The sequence below is a fragment of the Aquarana catesbeiana genome, linkage group LG04, assembly GCF_042186555.1.
Source record: "Aquarana catesbeiana isolate 2022-GZ linkage group LG04, ASM4218655v1, whole genome shotgun sequence".
Taxonomy (NCBI): Eukaryota; Metazoa; Chordata; class Amphibia; order Anura; family Ranidae; genus Aquarana; species Aquarana catesbeiana.
Window position 1 is genome coordinate 353,138,400 of NC_133327.1, and position 27,909 is coordinate 353,166,308.

The window sequence follows — 27,909 nt, forward strand, 5'->3', positions numbered from 1 at the left end:
ATATGTATCTATATGTTTCTACGAAATAAAATTTTATTTTGATTTAAAAAAAAAAGAATCCATAACTGGATCTTTGCTCTGACTGAGGACTTTGGCTCTTTTAACAGTTGATGAATATTTTTAGTTTGGCTTGGCTACTTCTTATATACTTTTTTCTGTCTTCAGTAATAATCCTAATTCAAACTATATACATTTACATAATAACTGCTATCCCCTCACTGACGGTTTCTGTCTTCAAGTCCATTTTTTATTACATACCACTTTATCTCTCATCTTGATCTATCCCTTTAAATTAAAGCATCTGTTTTCCAACTATTTAACAATTATTTCCATGCTTTTCTTTTTTACTTTCAAACTAAACATCTAAAGCTTGAAAAAAATGTACTGTCTAATTCACAGCAGTGCTCAAAGTTGAAATTATTAAAAACATAACACAATGGATTGCACCAAATCAATTTATTGTTTTCAAACTCAAAATACAATAATAATCCTCATTGGATATGTGGACATATTTCCGATCTTAACTCTAAGTTGACTATTTAGCCAAGTACTTCTTTTGATTTACAGATTACAGTGTAAAGCGTTACTACACTGTATATAGCAAATATTGTAGTTTACATGAAGAATTTACTGTTACCTGATGAAACGGCCATCTCATGTACAATATACACAGATATAGTACAGAACATTTGCAACATACAGTAGGAATGCATTTAACTATTAAAAATGTGGCATTTACAAGAATGTATTAGGTTGTATGTTTTGGGCACAGTTTGGTAATTATTACTGAGGCACACAAAACAATAAACATAAGCATTGTAATTCAATAATGAGCATGTAAAATTATTTTGACAATTATGTTGCCCTGTTTGTCAAGTCTTTATTTAACAATTTAAGGAACAATATTTCATAGCAACCAATCATAAATCATCTTTTTAGTAGTTTTACTAAAGTCAACTTGTGCGGAAGAGTAGATGGGCAACCTACTGTACATTTGTACTCTGTAAATAAGATATCCTACATTTCAAGATTTATTTTAAAGCTATTTCGACACAAATCAATAAGTTGGCACAAGTTTTTGTATATGAATTTATTTTCATTTCAGATTTTTAAAATACAAGCTGTGAGCTGGGATGTTAAGCTAAGTCTGCCCCAAAATGAAATTTCATCATCCACATAACCAACCATGGCTATTTTGTTTAGTATAGGGTCAAACTGTGCAGTTAGGATTTCCAGGTAAATGTTTTGTGGGAGTTCAATGTGATCTAACCAAGGCAAGCACAATTACCTATTTTGGTTCAAAGATAACAAGATGACAGTGGCCTCAATGGCCCCAAAAGGGTACAGGTAACTGAAGTAGGCATTAACACAGTTTTTAATAGGCCGAAGCTCTACATACCAAGCTGGAATAGTGAAAGCAGGAATAATCAACTATGCAGTCACCCTACATAATTATTTGTATGGATCTGAAATACATTAAGCAAGGGTGTGGTTTCACACATTGATGGTAGGTTGACGGTCATCAACCATGAGGGACTAAAGAGAGAAGTTCGAATTCAGCATACAGAATGATTGGCAGATTTACCTTCACTCCCTCTTCCATAGCCAAAGCTAGAAGAGGAAATCCCAGAAAATTAAGGAAATCAATTGACCCCCCCGGTCACAAGAGCTTCCCCCCATTAATTTTTTTGGAAAAATCCAAAAATGTGGGATTTTCATTTACTTTCACTTTTAATAATAATGGTAAACAGGAAAAATAGAGAGGGGGAATCTTCCTAGTGGGGGTACAGACAGCAAAAAAACTTAATAGGTGTTCTAATTCTTCTCTACTCTATCCAAAACTGGAAAAAAAATTTGCCTTAAGTTATACTTTAATGGTTTATGTATGTAAATTACTGACTGACCAATAACTCTTTTGTTAGGACCCCTGAAAAGACCAGAATGGGCTTAGTGAATTATGAACTTGGCCAGCAAAAACCTCTGTACTGAGAACCTCTCAAAAGAGAACAATGTTACATTTGGTGGCACGGTGCTTTTCAGAATAAATGTTATTAAAAAAAGAAAATACATTCTATTCTACAGCACTATCATTACTGCGCTTGGCACCTAGATTTTTTTAAAGTGATTGTAAAGATTTTTTTTTATATAAAATAATAAACTTGTCATACTTACCTGCTCTGTGCAATGATTTTTCACAGAGGAAACCCCCATCCTCCTCTTCTGGGGTTCCTTCCAGCACTCCTGGCTGCTCCCCTTTGCCAAATGTCCCCACAGAAAGACACTTTTTATGAGGGAACTCGTGCGGGCACGCTCCCAAGCCACCCTGTCTGCATCTATTGTCACACACACAGTGCAGCTCGGCCCCATCCCTCTCTTGCTATCAATCTGCCCTGTGAGGAGGGAGAGAGCCAAGAGAGCCGCTGCTCTCATGCAGTGCTGGATCAAGATCATGCTCAGGTAAGTATACTGGGGGGGAAAAAATCTTTAGGCTTTAGAATCACTTTAATTCCTCCAGAAACCTTTTTTTTCGAATGCGGTGACATAAGCAATAAAATGTAGTTATTGCTAAAACAAATCAATATAAAGTCAAAGGTGACAAGATTGCCAGAATGGCAAAATTACACATTTTGTGCAACACCACTCTGTAAATTATCTGGAACTGTCTGACATATAAAGGATCAAAATTGTCCTTAAATATGTTAAGGGGAAAAAGAAATGGCTGCAAAGGCTAGCAATGGTGTTTATAGATTGGCAACTGTAATGCTAGATAAGCTTTCAGAATTTTCAAAATTATATACTAAGTAATTTCCAGTTGTATATAGTCCTCACTTGGCCTCATTCATATAGCCGATTAGGGCCATATAACTGCAAGGATCAGCGTGTGTGATATCAAAAACAGGTGTGTGTGATCAATAGATGTGTGATTACAAATCAGCCTGTCATTGATTTGAAAAGGTTTCCTAGCCGTGCCTGTCCCTATGTAATCGCACATTGAGTGGTTTCATGTAGTTAAGGACAAATGAGCTGTGCCTGTTATTGATTTGTACTGGTTTCTTGGCCACAGCTGAGAGCACATACCCAAGATTGCCGCTGCAAATTTATGTTGATTTTTGGAGGTGTATGACACTAATCAGTAGTGTTAATGAAGCCTTTAAATAACAATTCAGGTATGGATGTTTTTTACATAGGTACATTGCTCCAGCTTAGACCAGTGTAGCTATGCATTTACCATACCTGTGGGATCCCTCTAGAAGCCAGAAATCATTGTAGTGGACATCCCTACTACAGCGGTCTCCACTAGCTTCCGGGTCCTGCACATTATTGGCAATGTATAGTTTGCAGACCATGCTTAAGGCCAGGCTCTACAGCTGTTGAAAAATACATTGTTGTCTACTGTGTAAACAAAATGCCAACACTGAACTTCTTGTGTTAACCAACTAGAAAACCAACTGGAGAATCCCCTATTATATGTTAACTATTGTTCAAATGTACACATTAAACAGGAATGGTACCTTGAATTTTACAAGTATCTCCAAGGAACAATACTAGTATGATATAGTTATGCCCCGTAAAGAGATTTTCTCTTTATTCATATCTCTATACATTATTATTTTTTAATCAACAGCAAATACATAACAAGTGGATATGAGCCATTTGAATTTATGCCTGGTTAACATGCGTTTTTCTTTATCCCATTGCACTGTTTAATGACACACAGCAAACATGTTTTAAAAAGGCATCTTTGAATAAGGCGAATGTGGCAATCCATTCCAGTGAGTTCTTTCTAAAGTGTGTGAAAAGGCTGAAATCCAACTCTTTTAAAGGAAGCCTTCGCTTGTTGATAGTTCACATTCAGTTCAGAATGACTTAACAGCTCTTTCCACCAGAAAATGTAGCAACAAAAAAGCTAATGTTACTTTAGTGCAATGCCCTCCATGGAAACAGAGACCTCAGTATTTACTTGAGCTGATACACTGGCCGGAATAATGTTCAGATATATGTCATACTGCTGGTCCATGCCAAGGTAGCTGTCACTCATCAAGTACAGTGTGTATATGCACCTAGGAAATAACACAGTCTTGTTAAAGAAAGTGACATTGTGAAGGCAGAGATAGAGATATGGAGTATGGTGGATTATTTCTTAAAATCTCAAACACCAACCAAAAGACCTGGGTGTGTACATTTTGGAATTCCATAAGGACTTAGTCATTACTGGATTTCTAATTACTTTAGCGGATAACCTTAACTGTAAACTGGCATATTCACTACAGCTAGACATGACTTGGGGACAGAGAAGAATGTGCATTTCTGGATTTGGGATCATATGATAAAGGAGCATGATCTGTGATCTGGTGAAAGGGTAAGAAGGAACCCCTTAACCAGTAATACTAGAGAGGGAATTAAAGCGGAGGTCCACCCTAAAATAAAAAATTACATTAACATTCTCCAAAAAATATATAAAAAAAAATTAAAAAAAAATTTTCATTATCAGAAATGCCTGTTGCTAGGCAGTCTTCCTAATCTGCCTCTTCCTATTCCGCGGCGCTGTTCCTTCACTTCCTCCTCTTCGGCGAGCTGCCCCATTGTCTTCTGGGACATGTGTGTGTCCCAGAAAACAACAGGGCCATTGACAAAGCGCCTCATGTCTTGCGCATGCACAGTAGGAAACGGGCAGTGAAGCTGCAAGGCTCCACTGCCTGTTTCCTTTAGGACGGATCGCCCTTGGGGGGCCGACATTGCGGGCTCGCTGGACAGGTAAGTGCCCTTATTAAAAGTCAGCAGCTACAGTGTTTGTAGTTGCTGACTAAAAACAAAAAAAAAACGGCTGGACCTCCGCTTTAACTGCAGACCAAGCTTTCTAAACAAAGCCAGTGGGGTACTACTTGTATGCCTCAAAGTACTTCCAGAGGTTAATGTATACTGGACTGAAAAGTCTGGTGGTGCAAATAGCATTATATTTTACCAAAAATTGGGTAAAATATTGTGTTTATGTATGTGCGCATTTGATAAATTGTCCTGTTAATATCGTTTTACATTAAAAAAATCACAACATTTTGTTATCCTGGGTCCCTGCTTTAAAAAAATGTATAATATTTGGGGGTTTTAACTGATATTTAGGCCAATAATGTGCATTTCCCCAATGCTTAAAGTGGTTGTAAACCCTTACAGACCACTTTGACCTACAGGTAAGCCTAGATTAAGGCTTACCTGTAGGTCCAAGAAATGTCTCCTAAACCTACACGGTTTAGGAGATATTTGCAGAAAGACAGGCACCGCTGTCTATGGCGCATGCGCCGTAGACGGCGACATGCAGGCGCACTGATCATGCCGCTGCTAATGGCAATATGCCGTTAGTGGCGGCTCCCATGCGCGGGAGTGACGTCATCGCGGCTCCGGCCAATAACAGCGCCAGAGCCACGATACCTTGGAAGAAGATGGACGCTCCGTAGCAGAGGGGACAGCGGTGACATTGCAGGCTCCTGTGTCAGGTAAGTGACACATAATGGGCTACTATGCTTTACCTTTGCAGGGGAACAAAGAGGAAGTAAACCAGTCAGTATTTACCTTCCAACATTTTCTGGAGTGTAAAAGGCAATGGGTATTGTGCTTCTGTTTCTTACATATCCTACTCTTTTAAGTGCAATAAGCTCTTTTTTGTCCACTTCTCCAAGGATTAAAAACCATCCTTCATCCTTTGCCTTTGGGAACTTGGGAGCAATTGCTTTACTGTCTTGCTTTCCCTATAAAAATTAACATGATTTAGCTGCAAAAATATCCACAAACATATCTAACCAACATGAATAAAATATACACAACATTACACACTACATCTGCAGACTTTTTTATAATAACTTTATACATAGTTACATATAGTTAATCAGGTTGAAAAAAGACATAGGTCCATCTAGTTCAACCCAAAAAAAAATACAATCCCATATACACAAGCTTTTGCCCAAAGAACCAGAGGAAGGAGAAAAACCCCAGCAAAGCATGCTCCAATTTGCTACAGCAGGGGAAAAAATTCCTTCCTGATCCCAGAGAGGCAATCAGATTTTCCCTGGATCAACATTACCTATAAATGTTAGTACCCAGTTATATTATGTACATTTAGGAAAGAATCCAGGCATTTTTTTAAAAAGCAATCTACTGAGCTGGCCAGAACCACCTCTGGAGGGAGTCTATGCCACATTTTCACAGCACTTACTGTGAAGAAACCTTTCCATATTTGGAGATAAAATATTTTTTCCTCTAGACGTAAAGAGTGCCCCCGTGTCCTCTGTGATGACCTTAAAGTGAATAACTCAACACCAAGTTCACTTAGGTGTCCGTTTATGAAACTGTGAACAGCAGTGACCCAGAGGATCGCCACTGATCTCAGCTCATAAACTGTTTATGAAACAGAGATGATCGGGGGAGACGTTCTCCGCCGATGATCTCGGTACATTGAGAATCCGTCAGTTTGACACAGAAACGGCCAGTTTATGAAGCTGGGATCTCAGCACTTCACTGGCGTTCTGTGTCAGAATTCATTATCCTCGATTCACCAGTTCAGAGGTGGTGAATCGGGGAGTGAAGAGAGAATCCCGGGGGATCTGAGGAAAAAGGAGGATTTTTAACTTCCTTATACCTTTGATCAGACCCCCCCAAGACAGTAACCATGTCCCCCTGTCGTATTTATGTGCATATATATATATATATATAAATAATGTGTGTGTGTGTGTGTATATATATATATATATATATATATTTATATATATATATATATATACATACATACATACACACCGTAAATATTCATATAACGAGATACCTTTTATTTAAATTTGATGCATACTTTAGACCCTGCCACCTTAGGACAGTGATGCGCAGGCAACAGGCAAGTACTGTGCAGGATTTTTTTTCTCACTGTGCTCTGAAGCCAGTGCACATCTACAATGTGAACCCCCCACCCCTTCCCTTGACAGTATTTATTGCACTCTGGGGGTGGGAGCAGAAGCAGACTTTCCGTGGGCTATTCAGGGAATAAATTTAGCCACGGTTATTATTTAGTAGCTGCTGGCCAGAATTGGCTAAATTAACATGCAATCCAAGGGTGGTGGCAGCAGCATGCAGACAAAAATACTCCTTACAGTGGCAGGAAAGGGGTGTGCTACCCGCAGTTCACACTTTGAGACACTTTTTATTTACAGGTATTGTAAAACATGTTTTGTTTTTCTTTTTTTGTGGGTCCAAAATATATTCTAAGTGCATCCAATAGAATGTAGGTCTTCCCTAAAAATATATTAATATACTTAAAGTAGCTTATTAGGTTGAGACAAAGTGATTTTTTCAATGGTTCCATTTGATTCAGTAACTACAAATATGGCTAAATGCCTTAAAATGAAAAAAAAAAAAAAAAAAAAAGTAAATGCCAGGTGTCCTTAGAAATAAAAATCAAAGCAATCGATTGCAGCATACTGACTACCAAAAAGAATATTAATAACTTGGAGTGCAGTTTATCATGACTAAAAAAAATCTGAACAATAATTCCTGATACATTTGAGGTTACCAGCTCTTTACCTTTTTGTATCCTGTACGAATCCTGTACAGATTTACTAGCAGCACATATTCCTGATCAGCATGTAACGTGTTCCATTTTTTCTCCTGAGCCCCTGGAAGTATAATAGGAATGGGGAGCTCATTCTGTGCTTGGATTGCATCTTCCCACCATCCTTTAATGCTCAGCTGAACATCAATCACTGGAAGATTTGACACAAAGTTCCAGGCCTGAAATGAGATTTAAAAGAGCAAGTGGAAAAGGCTGTATATGCAAATCTCAGGTTTAGAATGCAAATAAAAGTGACTAACAGATGTAACATCAAAACAAGCACATTTCTATTTAATATACACTGAATCAATGTTTCTTTACCTGCATTTACAAAAATAAAAGGGATATAAACATAACACACATAAATATGCCATAATACACCCCATCAAATGGTATTAGATTCTTTGCAGAAAATTATACTATTTACGTAACCCTATTTTAAAGCTACTGTTACTGTTCTTTAAGGCACCCAAAATTATTAGACAACCATCATCCGATAATGCAGGTCAGAAGGAATGGACAATAACATTGTTATCTATGAACAATCATATGCGTAGTCTAAAATTTGCAAATGAAGCGATTAATCTGAGCATTTCTTGTGATAAATGAGCCGTGTAAGAGTTATGCTCAAGCAATAATGAGTACCGGTGAGTGGCAGACGTGATAAAAAAAAAAAACATACAGTAGCAGGTCCCTTTTCCTCACAGAAAAGAGCACCTTCCTGAACTATGCCTGCACTAAATCTCAACAGAAGCTAAGACTGAAAGAGAATTTGCAGCTGATACAGTATAGTGATAAGGACATGCAAAAGCAGGTCTCTCACTGCTTGTATTTCTCCTTAAAAAAATGTCTATATGTAGCTGGCCTCCTCACCATAGCAGATTCTGGGTAACAACTGGGTTGTTTACAGTATTGTAGAAGGCCCCAGATTATATTGGGATACCACCTCATAGTCTGTACCCAGACTATGCACACATGCATACACTATGCACATATCGTGAACAAGCAGTAATAGCATTTAAAAGCAAGTACCTCTGTAGCTATAGGCATTGTGAAGAAATGCATCCTCAAAGTTCAAAACAGAGGCAGTGAGATCTAAATTGTTTTCTATGGAGAGCAGATCTTGACAGTCTGCTAGCCTTCAAATGCAAACAAACACTAGTATAATCAAATACCTCTTATCGAAAACTGATAAAAGAAGTCTTTAGAAACCGGACTCTAAGTCACTCACACCCAGTAAAAAAAAGAAACAGTGAAAATAAACAATGGCACAGGCTAAAAATACTCATTACCTTTGGGCCTTAATGCACACTAGAAAGCTAAAAATGGCTGTAAAAATGCCAGACAAAAACACCTGTGTTTTAGCGTTTTTTTACCGGCGTTTAGCCTAGTGGGTAAGCTATGTTTAGTAGCTGCAGTGTTAAGAAGCGGGTTCACCGGCATCCTTAACAACCAGTAAATAGCTGGTTGTTAAGGAGCGGGCTGGGAAGCCGGCCACGGCGTCCTTTATGACGGATAAATCATCAGCTGTCAGCAGGCTTTCCCGTTGACAACTGAATGTAAAAAAAAATCCCAGTTGCTGGCAATACAAAAAAGTGAAAAAAAAAACAGCGTGGGGCCCACCCCAATTCATACTAGGTACTTTGGGTCTGGTATAAATTTTAAGGGAAACTCCAAGCCAAAATGAGTGAGAAAAAAAAAGAACCGCATGGGGCCCCCCTCAAAATCCACACCAGACCCTTATCCAAGCATGCAGCCTGGCAGGCCAGGAAAGGGTAGTGGGGGACGAGCGCCCCCCTCCTAAACCATACCAGGCCACACGCCCTCAACATGGGGGGCTCTGCCCCTCTACCCCAAAGCACCTTGTCCCCATGTTGATGGGGACGAGGGTCTCTTCCCCACAACCCTGGGCTGTGGTTGTGGGGTCTGCAGGCAGGGGACTTATCGGAAAATGGAAGTCCCCTTTAACAAGAGGGTCCCCAGATCCCGGACCCCCTCCTATGTGAATGAATATGGTATACATTGTACCCTTACTCATTCAGCAAAAAAAGTGTCAAAAAGAAATAAAAACTCAGACACAATTTTTGACAAGTCCTTTGTTAAAAATAAAAAAAAACAATGTCCTCCCGGTGTGGATCCATCGTCAGTCACGTCGCCACCGCTGGACGCGAAAAAAGAAGAAAAAAAGCAGCTCAGTTCGTGATGAAAGCTAGCCGCTGGCTGCCTGCGCCGTCATGTAACAGTTCTTAAATAGCTTAGGGACGGGGCTACCTGGCGACTTCACCTGGTGGCACTGCACCATAACATCACTGCCGGTGCAGAGCTATTTAAGAACTGTCACATGGCGGAGAAGGCAGTCAGCTGCTAGCCTTCGTCGGGAGCGTAGATTCTTTTTTCCTTTTTTTTTTCAAGTCCATCGGTGGCGGCGAGCATCATGACTGATGATGGATCTACACCAGGGAACATTTTTTTTTATTCTTAAAGTGGGAGTCCAGCGACCAATCTTTTTTTTTTTTTTTTTTTTTAGGTCATTGAGACACTTTGCTAATCCCAAAATAATACTCACAGTTTGGGTATAATATTTCCGCCTCTGTCTGTTTTTGTACTGAAGAATAACTTAAAAAATGTGATGCTGGCTGTTTCCATCTTGCTTGAGGGCATGTGAAGCCCACAAGCATTGATTTCCGGGATGCGGTGAATGCTGTTCATTCACAGCTTGTTCACGCGCATGGTCATTGTTTCCACACTGAATCTTGGGAAGCCTGACACTAAGCTCCCAGGAGACAGTGCGGCACCGGGGAAAGGCAATAAACACGTCTACTCCCATGGGAGGAGAGACAGGAAGTGCCACAATAAAGTACAGTATAAAGGTAATTACAGCTATAAAAAATGTTTTCATGTGGCATTTGAACATCTATGCAATTAACTGAAGGGGGTAAGATTAAGTTAAAAATTTGAGTGGAACCCCGCTTTAAGAAAGGAATTTTCAAAAACTGTGTCTGTGTTTTAATTTCTTTTTGACACTTTTTTTGGTGAATGAGTAGGGGTATAATGTACCCCCATACTTATTTACATGGGGGGGGGCTAGGATCTGGGGGTCCCCTTGTTAAAGAGGGCTTCCAGATTCTGATAAGCCCCTGGTCCACAGAACCCCACAACCACAGCCCAGGGTTGTGGGGAAGAGGCCCTTGTCACCATCAACATGGGACAAGGTACATTGGGGGGCCCATGTTGAGGGCACGTGGCCTGCTATGATTCAGGGGGGGGGGGGGGGCGTTTGCTTGTCCACCCCCTTTTCTGGCCTGCCAGGCTGCATGCTCGGATAAGGGTCTGGTGTGGATTTTGGGGGGGCTCCAGGCCGTTTTTTGTTGTATTGCTGGCAATGTTTTTTTGGGGGAGCCAGCTGACAGTTGATGACTCATCTGTTTAGTTACTGGTTGTTAGGGATGCCAGCGGCATCCGTATTAAAAGAAAAAAAAACAAAACTCTACTAAACGCTGGACACCGGCGTTTAGCAGAGTTTAGGAGACGTTAGTAGTGTTTAGGGGCTGTCAGTGTTTTTTTTGCCAAAACGCTGCTGCTCCACCATGAGCTGGCTCTGGGTTACTTTACAGCTTCTAAATGCCTATGCCACTAAAAGCTCCTGAGAGCCTATGTGTGCATGGACACATAGAATAACATAGAGAGGCATTTTGAAGCTGTAAAAAAAGTCTGACACTGCTAAAAGTGGCAATAACAACGCCCTGTGTGCATGAGGCCTTAACATAAAACAAATGTAAAAAAATTCATCTCAATCACATAACATAACTCAGCTCAGTACATTTACCATATATTAATGTGTCATCTGAATCCAAAGCAAAAAGCATCAAACAATATTGCACATTAACATGTCAGCAAGTGTCCTTAAAGTGTTCAAACAATCAAAATCTTCAATTACAATGTGTGTGGTCCACTTCCACATGAAATAGTGCAGATAAAGTGCATATCACATGTGCTTCCTAATGTGAAAATGCACTCACCTTCTAGATTTCACCTGAACTAATATGTATCAGACAGATCAAAATAGGCTTATGTCATCTACCAGGTTCCTATGGATCACAGTTCTCCCTGTAACTATTTCAGCAATCCTCATGGACAAGATGAGAAAAAAGACCCCCAGACTTGTCACAGTTTCCTCAACAGGAAATTCCACATTTCTTACAAGCAAGGAGAGGAAAAGAGCCACATAGTGTAGAAATCATAAAACCACTTTTATTAAAAAGATTAAAATCCACTTACATGGAATCGGTTTTGCAGTGCTTGTACCAGCAATGATGCAGATGTCCAGAAAGTAAAACTTCACAAAGTGCACAGAGGTGCAGGAATACTGGTCAGAGTCAGACCTGCCCTCTCCACACAAAGGAATCTCAGCTCCTTAACCTGTAATCACTGCCCAGGCTTGAACTCACAGAGGACTGTGTAATGCAGCAGAAATCCACTGCACTGTTCTTCTTTCAATCTTCAAACATTAGTTTTAGGTTAAGTTATTCCTAACAAGGTTTTATTGTTTGTTAAGAATATAAATACTTAAATGTTCGTAGTCTGGGCACAGGTGCATTTTAAATATACTTTCTCACCCACTAAGATATTGTTCTTGCCCATCAGTAGGCTTTATAGATCATAGTATAAGAATGCTTTTAGGAAGCAACTGTGAATAAATACATGAAATCAGGGAGAATTTTTTTTTTCAAGGATTAATATTTGATCACTTCCTTCTATGTTATTAAAAACAATAACTGTGCACCCATAGTAGTTTTTAATATCTAGCTTTTGGCCTTAGGCCCCTTTCATACCAGCGGACCGATCGGGTCTGCCTGTCAGTTTTTCAGACGGACCCATTCGGACCACCCATTGTTCTCTATAGAGCGGTGGATAATTGCGGACATGTATTCACTGACACCCGCCAGGCATTGCATCCGATAAAATCCACTAAAAACAGACATATGGTAATAGATTCGTCATCCATCCAGGGGATTGGATGACAATCAGATGGAAACGGACATGCAGTCCGTTTCTATCTGACCGCCCCATGGAGGAGGAGATCAGGCTGTGTCCTTGTCCACTCTGCGCAGGGGAGCTGTCATCCGCCTGCTCAGCGGGGAATCAGCGGAGAGATACCACGCTAAGCAGGAACATTCCATTTGGATGGATCTGCTTCGTCTGAAAGGGGCCTTACCTTTTAAAACAAAACAACAACAATTAGAAAACAAACTGAAAGGTTGTCTAAGCTACTGCAAGTGCCTGCATTTTACACCTGCTGTAGTTTTTTTTTTTATTCTGTTGGGGCACAGCCCCGAAAGTGTCAGTGCAAAGCGATTCATGTACATGTCAGAGAGAGGTAGATAAATCTGTCCATGCGTTCACTGAGGTCAAAGTGTACATGGTGGATACTCCTTCCACAGTGCACTCCCCACCCTCCTTCCCTGGCTACTGTGCTCATTATACTGACAGGCAGAGGGCCAACAAGTTTTGTACTGGGGTTGGATGAAGCCTGATGGGGAACTGAAAGTTTAGTTTCCCATCAGGTGCGGCTTACGTTTGATTTCCAATGCACGGCAGTGGGCGGATCGACAGCTGCTATTCAGACCAATAGCAGCTTTCAAATTCGCTCACTGCTTGTGTACTCTCAATCAAAGGTAACGTGGATTTGATGGGGGACTAGTCTCAGTTCCCCATCAGGTTCTGCCCACCCATTCATTTCCATTACATCACCTTTATTTACATTTAGCTTTTGGCTGGAAAATCTCCTGCCTGACAACTAAATGGAGCTGGGGTACAGTACCATAAGGGAAGGTGTCACATACATGACAGCTTCCCAGCACAGACATAGCCCACTCTGAATACTAGCACACCTCCGTATGCTAGCTTTGAGCTGGTCTTAATTACAGGCAACTGGTGGTAATGCTTCAAGAATCTGTGGCTGTAGTTGAGACAGGTTCTTAAACTTGTTGTATTAAAAACTACCTGAATTTGCCATACGTGTTGATAATGTTACAGACACTGGTGCAAATGTTTACCTGAATTTAGGCACAGGTAGTTATTATGGGAACTACTGCCAAAAATCTATTAGCCCCCCCCCCCCCCCAGATGATATGTTCAATTAGCCTGATAACCCTGGGAACCTTGTAATATAGGCATGTTTGATGTCTGATTGTACAATACTGTAACAACTTTGAATGAAGATTTTTTTTTATCACTGCAAGAATAATGGATTACGTATAGAGTTTGGTTCATTACGTATAGAGTTTGGTTCCGGTAGAATTTGCAAAATTAAACAGACTCACAGATGTGTGAGAGGTGTTCTACATGTGGTCTACAGCAACCTTTTTCAATCAGGGTGCCCAGGAAGCCAGGGGTGTTTTGAGGTTTCTTCAGGGGTGCCTTGGCAAAATGCCCAAAAAATTATCAACATTTGCATACAAGCCAGCAGGTGGATCAATCCTGTCTTTTAGTTACTCAAAGCCAAAGGGTTTTCATTATGCACCATTATGACTTTCTAGACAATGGCATCCTAACAATCAATGATGTAATCAGTTGATAAGGAGGATGTCTGTTGCCTCCACAGCATCCTTGTTTGACCCTCCTCTGCCCCTCTCCCTCAGCACTGGGGGTCACATTAGCTGACTGATGGAGAGAAATTGAGGGAGAAGGGAAACATAGGAATACTAGTCAGTATCAGTGTGCAAATGTGTATTTGCTTTGGAAGAAAAAATCACCTCTAATGTTGGGTGTCCTACGTGTGGATGTTGCTGCACTGGGTAAAACTATTAGAACAGTTTTTTCACATTTTAGAATGGGGTGCCTCGAGACATCCTACATCATCTTTTACAACCTAATGTGCTTTTAGCCTAAACTTAATAAACTGTTTTTTTTTTTAACTTTCTCGGCTTTTAGTTTAATATGAGCAGTTTGGGATTGACAAACCTCATTATTTTTACAATGCCTTTTGAAAATTCCTATTGGCCAGTAGGATAGGAAATCATAGTGACAGACTATAGCAATATAAGTGGGCACGTCTTCCCTACCTGTCTGCACTGTGTACCTAAGTATTTATATTCTTAACAAACATTAAAAAAAAATGAAAAATTGTTGTGTATATCAGGAAATTACACAGTCTAGGAGATAAAAAATAGAATATATTTGGAAATGTTCAATACTTAAGTTTCACTTATACACACAGATTATATTACTATGTATAAACAAATTTGTGCTTGTGGTATTAATATTAAGTAACACTATATTAGTATAATCTACAGGCATAAACATGATGTGTAAGGAATAAGAAGTATACCAGTTAATAAAGGACAAGCCGGTGAAATGAATATGGTTCTACTCTGCTGCACTGTAGCAGCTAACTGCCTATACATCAAAACAGACAGCGTAAATGCACAAGGATGCCATATACGCTCACACTAGCTATTTTTGCAGGTACTATGAACACCAGCCAAACATATTTATCTGAGGATTAATCTTCATCTACTGAATCAGACAAGGACGCCAGCATGCATACAATTATTTAATTAGCAGCCAAATCCTCTCCCAGTTAGCAGCCGTTGCAGGCATACTGATGTGGCAAAAGATGCAAATCTCGCAGTAGTACTGCTTTTTCTCATTACTACTGCAATTAGCACTTAAATTGATGCTTTAAACCTGCTAATTTCTGGAATAATTCAGAATTTTGATGTTACCTGGGATCGCCTCACAGTAGAGTCTGCACCAGATTGCTACGCAAATTGAAGGGCTTTTCAGCCAAATAACCATCATTGTATCAGACGGTGCCAATTTGCATTTGGTTTGAAAGATAACAGAATGACAATTTATGCAAATAAATTAGGTAAGTTTACTTCTGAGTTCTCCCTGAACTAATTATAACAATGTTCTTATCAATTTTCATCACATTTGAAACTTGTTGTGAGTCGAACTTCCACTGCAACAGGAATGTGTTAAGTGAAACGGTGTACCAGTTTGCACAAATTGCCTTTATTCTTATTATTTATGTTAATTGAGTTATACATGCACACATTTAATCAGCTTTACTGAAATGCTATTTGTTCACTCTCTGATATTGGTACAAAGTTGGATCCCGTGAAATTGATTCTATCAAAATTGAATGATCAATCAAACAGTCAATATTGCTAACCATGACAAATCCTTAATTGTATGGTAAACAAACCCCATCAACCACTTGAATGCTGTCTCTCAGGAAAAAAAAAAAAAAACTACTGTTCAATAATACAAATTCATTTAAAATAATTCAAAATATAAAAGACATGCAGTAATGGTAATGATTTCATCAGGCACTTAATGATGCTTGTTGGTAAGAAAGTGACAAGATTGCTAAACAATCTGAAGTTTTGCTACGTACACATACAGTATCTCACAAAAGTGAAATTACACTTTCCTACAATGTAAAGTAATGAGTGTGCAGCTTGTATAATAGTGTAAATTTGCTGTCCCCTCAAAATAACTCAACACACAGACATTAATGTCTAAACCACTGGCAACAAGTGAGTACACCCCTAAGAAAAATTTTCCAAATTGGGCCCAATTAGCTATTTTTCCCTCCCCGGTGTCATGTGACTCATTAGTGTTACAAGGTCGCAGGTGTGTTAAATTTGGTGTTATTGCTCTCACTTTCTCATACTGGTCACTGGAAGTTCAACATGGCACCTCAAGAACTCTCTGAGGATCTGAAAAAAAGAATTGTTGCTCTACATAAAGATAGCCTAGGCTCCAAGATGATTGCCAAGACCCTGAAACTGAGCTGCAGCACTGTGGCCAAGACCATACAGTGGTTTAACAGGACAGGTTCCACTCAGAACCGGCCTCGCCATGGTTGACCAAAGAAGTTGAGTGCACGTGCTCAGCGTCGTATCCACAGGTTGTCTTTGGGAAATAGACGTATGAGTGCTGCAGAGGTTGAAGGGGTGGGGGTGGGGGGGGGGTTCAGCCTGTCAGTGCTCAGACCATACGCCACACACTGCATCAAATTGGTCTGCATGGCTGTCGTCCCAGAAGGAAGCCTCTTCTAAAGATGATGCACAAGAAAGCCCGCAAACAGTTTGCTGAAGACAAGCAGACTAAGGACATGGATTACTGGAACCATGTCCTGTAGTCTGATGAGACCAAGATAAACTTATTTGGGTCAGATGGTATCAAGTGTGTGTGGTGGCAACCAGGTGAGGAGTACAAAGACAAGTGTGTCTTGCCTACAGTCAAGCATGGTGGTGGGAGTGTCATGGTCTGGGGCTGCATGAGTGCTGCCGCCACTGGGGAGCTACAGTTCATTGACGGAACCATGAATGCCAACATGTACTGTGACATACTGAAGCAGAGCATGATCCCCTCCCTTCGGAGACTAGGCCACAGGGAAGTATTCCAACATGATAACAACCCCAAACACACCTCCAAGATGACTAGTGCTTTGCTAAAGAACCTGAGGGTAAAGGTGATGGACTGGCCAAGCATGTCTAGACCTAAACCCTATTGAAGATCTGTGGGGCATCCTCAAATGGAAGGTGGTGGAGCGCAAGATCTCTAACATCTACCAGCTCCATGATGTCATCATGGACGAGTGGAAGAGGACTCCAGTGGCAACCTGTGAAGCTCTGGTGAACTCCATGCCCAAGAGGGTTAAGGCAATGCTGAAAAATAATGCTGGCCACACAAAATATTGACACTTTGGGCCCAATTTGGACATTTTCCCTTAGGGGTGTACTCACTCTTGTTGCCAGCGGTTTAGACATTAATGGCTGTGCGTTGAGTTATTTTGAGGGAACAGCAAATTTACACTGTTATACAAGCTGAACACTCGCTACTTTACATTGTAGCAAAGTGTTATTTCTTCAGTTTTGTCACATGAAAAGATATAATAAAATACTTACAAAAATGTGAGGGGTGTACTCACTTTTGTGAGATATTGTATAATATAGTCACCACACAGATGAAGAACAGAAGTGCCAGAGCTGACATAGCTTCTGTAACCTTTAAAGCCAAACTCCAACCAAAATAAAAATAGTTTTGGATAGAGCTGGGGAGATCAGCTTTATGTCATGTTTGTGCTGTCTTTGACCCCACCAGGGAAAATATCTTTAACTTACAGTTCCCTGTGACTTTTGTACAAGAAATCAGAGTAACGAAATATAAATAAATGTATATGTCACCAATATATAGGACCACTATGCAATAATATACTCATATCCTTTTTCTTTCCCAGCTAGCACCAGTTACAAAAACAGGATATAAGAGAATGCATCCCAATGTAGACAGTGAAGTAAAAACCTGACAGGGGTTTCTATAATGATTTAAAAAAAACCATTTTGGCCAGACTTCTACGTAAACCACTTCAGTCTATGGTGCTGTTTAAAATTGGCAGAGGAACAGCGGTTGTTTGTCCCAACGCATTTTAAAAACTCATTCAGACTCAGTGGTTCTGTCAGGTCCTGGCAGCTTCTAGGGATAGGCGTTCCAGCTGTCAGTGACAGGCAGAGGCCAGCACCAACCCAAAGCCAAAAATGGTCAGTTCCTGGACATTGGATCTTGCTACATACCACTTCATAGGAGCATTATAGCAGACGGCTGTAAACATAATGCCTCCTCTGAGTTACAGCTCTGTCCAGTGTCTTCTTGCAGTAACAGGTCACTGCTATTTTCATCTATTGCTGGCCTATTGCTAGTGATCTATTGACTTTTAGAAGTGATCTCTTCCTGCAAAGCTGCATGGAAGGTCTGGCTAAGGTCACAAAAGACCACATCCAGAACCACCATGAAGGAAAAATTAGTAACACAAATGTGTAAAAAATAGAAAAAACTATAATATCCTAAATGTGCATAAAATACTGGCTCCAAAACTTAATCCCCAGGTTGCAACAGTTATGTTGAATGATCGGGATGACATTTGCATCTACTGCACCAGCATCAAATGCTCAGGTAAGTAAATGCAATGTCAAATGTTTTGCAATTGCAAAACTTGTGAAAAAGGCAACCCAACTTACCTTTACCCTAATGTTACACTAAGATTTTTCTTGATTATATTTTGTGATAAATTTATGGGGGGTACACGATCGCGCCCTTTCCCTAGCTGTGCACGGAGACAAGTGAGGGGAAGATGGCCCCCACTCGTCTCCATGACACTGCAGGGCGGAAGCAACGTCAAAACGTCACTTCGGCCCATACATCTTAAAGCCACATTTTTTCAATGTCTTTTTTTCAAATTACTTTTTTTTTTTTAATTGAATTTAAGTCTGAATATGAGATCTGAGGACTTTTTGACCCCAGATCTCATATTTAAGAGGACCTGTCATGCTTTTTTCTATTACAAGGGATGTTTACATTCCTTGTAATAGGAATAAAAGTGACACATTTTTTTTTTCTAAAACAGTGTAAAAATAAATAAAATCAAGTAAAATAAATAAAAAAAAATTTTTTTTTTTTTAAATTGCCCTGTCTCGACGAGCTCACGCGCAGAAGCGAACGCATACGTGAGTAGCGCCCGCATATGAAAATGGTGGTCAAACCACACATGTGAGGTATCACTGCGATCGTTAGAGCGAGAGCAATAATTCTAGCCCTAGACCTCCTCTGTAACGCAAAACATGCAACCTGTAGAATTTTTTAAACATCGCCTATGGAGTTTTTTGAGGGTAAAAGTTTGACGCCATTCCACGAGCGGGCGCAATTTTGAAGCGTGACATGTTGGGTATCAATTTACTCAGCCTAACATTATCTTTCACAATATAAAAAAAATTGGGCTAACTTTACTGTTGTCTTATTTTTTTATTCAAAAAAGTGAATTTTTTCCAAAAAAGCGCGCTTGTAAGACTGCTGCGCAAATACGGTGTGAAAAAAAGTATTCCAATGACCGCCATTTTATTCTCTAGGGTGTTAGAAAAAAAAACAATATATAATGTTTGGGGATTCTAAGTAATTTTCTAGCAAAAAAAAATGTTTTAAACATGTAAACACCTAAATTCCAAAAAAAGGCTGGTCTTTAAGTGGTTAACCATTTATTCTCAATAAAATCAAATATACCAAAAAATATATGTATCCAAGATTATAAAGTGTATTGGTATTCCCGCACTGCACAAATAATAAAAAATAAACTGTGGTCTAACTGCTGCAATCACCGTAAAGGTCTATCCGTGACCAATAAAGGGATGTGTAAAAGTGAATGGTGCTGCACTGTTAATATTAAAGTGTGACACTTAAGCTGGTAAAGACGTAAATATAATCATCAAATATTTAATCCAAACGGTGTACTGAAATCAAATACAAATAAAACATATAGTAAACTCCTTGGTGATAGTGCTGGCAGGATAAAAACAGGGGTGGGTACAGTGAGTACAGTGATAAAGTCCCTCTCCCATTCTTATGTAGAATAAAGGAAATAAAGTGGATGTCTTTTCTTTCTTGTTCCCCTGATGAAGTCAAATGAGCATGACGTTATGCTTCAGGACAGAGAGGCACACCGGAAGTGATGTCAGTGTACGAGCTTGCCACTTGTGGATTGTATGTTTTTATCCTGCATGTTTATGTGAGTATCACAGCTGTCAGCTGAATAAAGCACCACTTGTTTTTACAATATTACACTATCTGGAACCACTTTTCTTCCATATATCGTCCGGGTAAGCCCGGGAGGGATATCTGCTTCCAAGAAGTATATCTAATACACGTATCCCAGTGAGAATCACCTATTAGGAGAAAAAGGCCCCCTAGAGGAATTTGCTGGTATCCATCCTTAGAAGTTTACAGCAAGACTGATTACACCATTCAGGAACTCCATTATTATCTTCACACGCTGTTACCTTACAACTGTAAGGTGAGCGGCCACCTTGCATTTAGGTGTCACTGCACAAGAAAGAAAAGACATCCACTTTATTTCCTTTATTCTACATAAGAGTGGGAGAGGGACTTTAGCACTATCACCAAGGACTTTACTATATGCTTTATTTGTATTTGATTTCAGTACACCGCTTGGATACAATATTTGATGATTGTATTTATGTCTTTACTAGCTTAAGTGTCACACTTTAATATTAACAGCGCAGCACCATTCACTTTGGCAGCAAATTTGGATACATGTGTAAAAGTGAAGCCCTATTTGTTCCCCAAAAAACAATGTAAATATGTTAGGTTAAACTACAAATTTGTGGAAATGAGGTATCATCAAAATATAATAAACCCTTTGGACCTCAAGGTGATTTAAGGAGAAAAAGGCCCAGTGACTCAAGTGGTTCAGGGTATATGAGTTTTAAGGAAATATATTTGCAAATTCAGAAGTAAATGTGCTGTGAGTCTTTACAAAACTGTCTCAATTGTCAGCCGCATCCAGTGACTGCAAACGCACAAAAACTTGTTACAAATCTCTTGCTAATTGTCTTCACGTGTGTCTGATTGTGTTGACAGCTTGCTTGATAAATCTTCCTCAATTTATGTACATTTTAATATCTTGTGAATTCATAAAAATGTAATTAAACATTGACCGCAAATGATTTTTAAGCGTAACATATGCATAAAACCAATGTAATCATAATGTAGGGGGTATATATATTGACAAAGTTTTGAACCTTATGCGCTCAAGGGATAAACTGGTTCTAGATTAAACTGCTTGCTCTTAATGGAAAGCACATAATAGTCTGTGGAGAAAACATTTCAATGTGTAGCAACAACATTCTAATGAGTGTAAGCAATATCATATTAAGCACCTAATGAAGTGGATATCCATAAACTCGATTCTTTGTTGGTTAACAAGCCTAGTTAAATATGAATACCATTTCCATACGAAATCTAACAGAATGTGGTTTCATACTGTGCAATTCAGTTTCTAGAGAAAATGTAAAAAATATATATATATAAAAACAGAGTATATATAAAAAGAGTAGACCAATGGAAACGTTTTTGAGCACATGCACAATTACTACTTGGTTGAGTTGCTTCTGGGTAGCACAACTACACAGCAGTAGTAACTGTAAAATGGTAATAGTCAGTTTGCATTGGGCATTTTGGCTTTTAGTGAATAGCCCTAGCTGATGACGTTTCTTGTAATTGATGCCCCATTTGATTCCCAGTAGCAACATTTAGACACAGGGATTGATTTACTAAGACTGGAGAGTGCACAATCTTTTATTGAAAAGGCATACTGGAAAACCAGCATCCAATTATGGCTTGCAGCCAATGTCTTGAGTGCTGATCAGTGTTTTCTGGCAGGGGGGCAGTCCCCCTGTCAGAACACAATAGCACAGTGGTGGAGATCAGCGCACTAACATTGCAAAGTTAGTACGGTTTATTTGTTCAGCCTGCTGAGTTGAACTAAAAAAAAAAAAAATCCCTGTGTGTACCTAGCATTAGGCTGCAACAAATCTTCACTTTTCACTGACAACAGCAAGCCCCCCTTATCTATATAATGACTTTTACACAGCTCTTCTTTACTGCTCGTTTCTGGCTTCTGGAGGAGGTCTAAGACAAGGTGAAATAATTCAGCTACCCTCAGCTTGATAGTTGTAGAGCACTCCAGCTTTATAGCTCTAAATCAGCTTTCAAAGTCCATCAACAAAAGGTTCCTCTTCTGGGCCCATGCAGGCACCCCACAGTGTTGCTTCTTTGTGTTTTGCCCAGTCTTACACAGAATGTAGGCTCCCAAGTTCTCTTAAATACCTTTCAAATGGTTTTTCAAAACAACTTTGGAGCCATGCTCATCACATGGCATCAGATGACAGGCTTTCTTGTGCTAGAGGAGAGATGCACATTGTTACATTGTACAGGGGAAACCTAATTCATTACTCCTGGGACATGGACTATTACTAATACTTTATAGCAAGGACTGTTACAACAACAAGCAATGTGACCAATAAAAGAATCACATCACTAATAAATGTTTATTGGGCCATGCAGGGTTGAATAAAGGTGTCTCTTGCACCTGAAAGCATTAACTATGAAATGTTAAAAAAAAAATCCTAATGCGACGTGTACAGAAAACAGAAAAGGTACAAAGAATGTCACTGCACATGATCCACTTCAGTTCCTTATGCCACGTACACACGACCGGTTTTGCTGTCAGAATCAACTCCGAAGGTTTATCTGACGGAACTCTGACAGAATTCCATTCAAGCCTACACACAGTCAACACACGGTATGTCGTCCGTCCAGAACGCGGTGACATACAACACTTACGACGGGACTAGAAAAAGGAAGTTCAATAGCCAGTAGCCAATAGCCTCTGTCTCGTACTTGCTTCACAGCATGCGTCGTTTTTGGTCCGTCGGAACAGCATGCAGACGATCGGTTTTCCCGATAGTAATTGGTTCCGTCAGAAATATTTAGAACATGTTTCATTTCTAGGTCCGTCAGAATTTTAGAAAAAAAAAGTCAGATGAGGCCTACACACAATCAGAATAGACGATGAAAAGCTTCCGTCTGACTTCTTCTGTCGGACATTCCGCTCGTGTGTATTCGGCTTTAGTCTAACTGGAGAGAAGGGCACTCCAGCAGGTGTCTTTAATTTATATTACAATTGTAATCAAAGGGAATAAAGAACTGATGTCCATATTTTTGATTCAATTTGGTTAATTTCCATTACCTGGGGCAAAAAAGTTTTGATTAAACTCTGAGAGCCATTAATGTGTGGAACCAGCTGGAGATAATCTATGAGTAGTCTGATGTATATTACTAAATCAGTAAACAGTAATACATTCACAGTTTTATACACAACTTTGTGGTACTGTTCAAAGTTCACCCTACTTCATATACAAGCAAATACTAGGAGTAGCAGTGAAGCAGCATAACTCTTTACTGGTGAGGTATTTGTCTTCTGAGCTAAATACCTCAATTTAGAAAAAAAACATGTCTTTATACTCTGAACACGAGTGGTCAATTGTTACACTGTCCCTAGTGGGAACTATAAGCTATTCCCAAGTTTTAGAGCCACTGCAAAGGAAACAGAAAGATTACCTGTGAAATGGGTACAACTTGAAGGTCCTGCTCTACAATTGAAGTGAAAATATCTTCTTTGCCTTCACATGCTGCAATCAACTCTGGAAGACACTCAATGGGTCCCATTATACTTTCAGAGCAGCCAGTTCTTTTTCTGGAGTTCCATTTTCTTACAGAACAAAAGAAAAGCATTATAAAACTTTTATGTGCAGTTAGATATTACGACACAAAATTATACCCTATGTTGATTTAATAAGGCAGTTCAAAGTGTAATGGTAAAATGTCAAGTGCACAAACCCATAGGAACCAAATTTCAGTTTTCTGATTCCAGACTGAATGCAGTGAATGGCAAAATGGTTCACTTTGAAATTGCTTTCTAACTAAGTAATCTGTGTAATGCATCTTCAAGTACAAAAATCTGAGCATCTCTGAAACATCTATGGTTACTAGAAAAGAATAACTGCACAGAAATAGAACTACCACACATAATTAATATCTAATATCTCTAATTCTTATACAGTGCCTTGCAAAAGTATTCACCTCCCTTGGCCTTTTACCTATTTTGTTACATTACAGTAGCATTTAGTTGTTTAATGTTTTTTAAATCTGAATTATATGTGATGGGTCAGAACACAATCGTTGGTGAAGTAAATTTAGAAAAAAAAAAATATATATATATATAAAACAATTTTTCAGAAATAAAAAAATATATAAATTGCCATGTGCGTATGTATTCACCCCCTTTGATATGAAGCCCATAAAAAGCGCTGGTGCAACCAATTACCTTTAGAAGTCACATAATTAATGAAATGATGTCCACCTTTGTGCAATCTAAGTGTCACATGATCTGTCATTACATATACACACCTTTTTGAAAGGCCCTAGAGGCTGCAACACCTAAGCAAGAGGCACCACTAACCAAACACTGCCATGAAGACCAAGGAACTCTCCAAACAAGTATGGAACAATGTTTTTGAGAAGTACAAGTCAGGGTTAGTTTATAAAAAAATATCCAAATCTTTGATGATCCCTAGGAGCACCACCAAATCTACCATAACCAAATGGAAAGAACATGGCGCAACAGCAAACCTGCCAAGAGACGGCCGCACATCAAAACTCACGGACCGGGCAAGGAAGGCATTAATCAGAGAGGCAGCACAGAGACTTAAGGTAACCCTGGAGGAGCTGCGGAGTTCCACAGCAGAGACTGGAGTATCTGTACATAGGATAACAATAAGCCGTACGCTCCATAGAGTTGGGCTTTATGGCAGAGTGGCCAGAAGAAAGCCATTACTTTCAGCAAAAAACAAAATGGCACGTTTTGAGTTTCCGAAAAGGCATGTGGGAGACTCCCAAAATGTATAGTGGAAGGTGCTCTGGGGTCTGATGAGACTAAAATTGAACTTTTTGGCCATCAAAGAAAATGCTATGTCTAGCGCAAACCCAACACATCACATCACCCAAAGAACACCATCCCCACAGTGAAACATGGTGGTGGTAGCATCATTCTGTGGGGCTGCTTTTTCAGCAGTTAGGACTGGGAAACTGGTCAGAGTTGAGGGAAAGATGAATGGTGCTAAATACAGGGAGATTCTTAAGCAAAACCTGTACCACTCTGTGTGTGATTAGAGGCTAGGACGGAGGTTCATCTTCCAGCAGAACAATGACCCCAAACACACTTCTGAAGCAACACTTGAGTGGTTTAAGGGAAAACATGTAAATGTGTTGGAATGGTCTAGTCAAAGCCCAGATCTCAAGCCAATAGAAAATATGTGGTCAGACATAAAGATTGCTGTTCAAAAGCATAAACCATCCAACTAGAAGGAGCTGGAGCAGTTTTGCAAGGAGGAATGGGCAAAAATCCCAGTGGTAAGATGTGGCAAGCTCATAGAGACTTATCCAAAGTGACTTGGAGCTGTGATAGCTGCAAAAGGTGGCTCTACAAAGTATTGACTTTAGGGGGCTAAATAGTTATGCACACTGATTTTTTCTGTTATTTTGTCCTATTTGTTGTTTGCTTCACAATAAAAAAATAAAAATCTTCAAAGTTGTGGACATGTTTTGTAAATTAAATGATACAAATCCTCAAACAATCCGTGTTAATTCCAGGTGGTGGGGCAACAAAACACGAAAAATGTCAAGGGGGTGAATACTTTTGCAAGGCACTGTACATTAGCAGAATGTGCATTATCTGGACATATTTGCATTCCTATAACAATTTTTTATGACAAAACCCAGATCTTCTGCATGAGTACTGTATTGTTTACATCTATGTGTTGATAAACCTATGGTTTTAGTTACAAGTGATATTAACAGCAGTACAATTGAATGTAAGGACATCTCTTATCTGCTGTAACATTTTTATCACTCAGATACTAAATTATTCTGTATATGGCTCAGTGTTTACTTCCCGTGGACTTGTGATGGTTCTACAGTTCAAGCATTTGTTTCTTATTTCCTAAACATAGAACAGGCTTCCTTTGTTGTACTATTATTGGAGATATTTGACTGCTCTCCCAAACCTTGTAGCATTAAAATGTGCAATTGCCAATAATATTGAAAAAAAACAATCAATGGAAGAATTAAAAGAACAATAATAAATATAGTCAAAAGCTGAACACCACTGTCTTCTAAAACATCTTGGTATTGATGGATGAAAACCATCCAATGTGGCATGTGTGCAGTTTCAAAAATAAAACACTTCTGATGATTATGTAGTCCTCTTCAGTACTACTGTGAAACCAAAGGAATATTTCCTTATTTGTAAGTACTTTTACATGTGACTTGCAAACATTTGTTTACTAGTCCTTTTTTTGATGACTGTAATAAATACAGATTGTGGACTCTTTATCTAATGGCTGTGACCCATGAAGATTGGGCATCATCCCTGCTATGATAAAATCACTTGGCCGCAGAGTCTAAAGTTTTTACTCAGTCTGAAAAGACTAAATTAATAGAACATTTAAAGCATAATTAAAGCAGCACGATGAAGCAGGAAGTAAATTCAGAAGCCCTAAGGTGCACACCACTCACATTTAAAAGATTATTTAAAACAAGCTGATCACATTAATTCTAAGAAGAAGAAAAAAAAAAAAAAATTATATATATATATATATATATATATATATATATATATATATACACACACACACACACAGTGACTTGAAAAGGTATTCATACCCCTTGAAATGTTCCACAAGTTACAAGTGGAAGCAAAATGATAAATGGTTTTCAAAATGAGTGACATTTTTGCCCATTCTTCTTTACAAAATAGCTCAAGCTCTGTCAGATTGGCTCGAGAGCCTCTGTGAACAGCAACTTTCAAGTCTTACCACAGATTCTCAATTGGATTTAGGTCTGGACTTTGGCTGGGCCATTCTAACAATATGTTTTTATTTAAACCATTCCATTGTAGGTCTGGCTGTATGTTTAGGGTCCTTGTCCTGCTGGAAAGTGAACCTCCATCCCAGCCTCATGCCTTTAGCCGAATCTAACAGGTTTTCTTATAAGATTGCCCTGTATTTGACTCCATCCATCTTCCCATCAACTCCGACCAACTTCCCTGTCCCTGCTGAAGAAAAGCATCCCCACAACATGATGCTGTCACCACCAGGTTTCACTCTGGGGATGGTGTGTTCAGGGTGATGTGCAGTGTTAGTTTTCCGCCACACATAGCGTTTTGCTTTTAGGCCAAAAAGGTTAATTTTGGTCTTATCTGACTAGAACACCTTCTTCCACGTGTTTGCTGTGTCCCCCACATGGCTTTTTGCAAACTGTAAACGGGACTTCTTATGGCTTTCCTTCAACAATGGCTTTCTTCTTGTCGCGCCTCCATAAAGGCCAGATTTGTGAAGTGCACAACTAATAGTTGTCCTGTGGACAGATTCTCCCGCCCGAGCTGCAGATCTCTGTAGCTCCTCCAGAGTTACCATGGGCCTCTTGGCTGCTTCTCTAAGTAATGCTCTCTTGCCCGGCCTGTCAGTTTAGGTGGACGGCTATGTCTTGGTAGGTCTGCAGTTGTGCCATACTCTTTCCATTTTTGGATGATGGATTGAACAGTGCTCTGTGAGATGTTCAAAGCTTGAGGCATTTTAAACTTTTCCACAACTTTATCCCTGACCTGTCGGGTGTGTTCCTTGGCCTTCATGTGCTGTTTGTTCACTAAGGTTCTCTAACAAACCTCTGAGGGCTTCACAGAACAGTTGTATTTATACTGAGATTAAATTACACACAGGTGAACTCTTATTACTAGGTGAAGGTGACTTCTGAAGGCAATTGGTTCCACTAGATTTTAGTTAGGGGTAGCAGAGTAAAGGGAGGGGCTGAATACAAATACACACCAAACTTTTCACATA

The 27,909-nt window shown here is 39.5% G+C and overlaps 1 protein-coding gene across 2 annotated transcripts in view; it reads right to left on the bottom strand.

Moving 5' to 3' along the window:
• Positions 1-441: 441 nt before the first annotated feature.
• ASCC3 (activating signal cointegrator 1 complex subunit 3) overlaps positions 442-27,909 on the bottom strand; it is a 1,208,179-nt gene continuing 1,180,711 nt past the window's right edge. For both annotated transcript variants that reach the window (XM_073626995.1, XM_073626996.1), the window contains exons 39-42: positions 23,573-23,723; positions 7,561-7,767; positions 5,566-5,741; positions 442-4,061 (exon numbers count right to left, since the gene is read on the bottom strand). In XM_073626995.1, the coding sequence (XP_073483096.1) occupies positions 3,914-4,061; positions 5,566-5,741; positions 7,561-7,767; positions 23,573-23,723 (682 nt within the window). In that variant the 3' untranslated portion in view covers positions 442-3,913. The remainder of the gene's footprint in view (positions 4,062-5,565; positions 5,742-7,560; positions 7,768-23,572; positions 23,724-27,909) is intronic.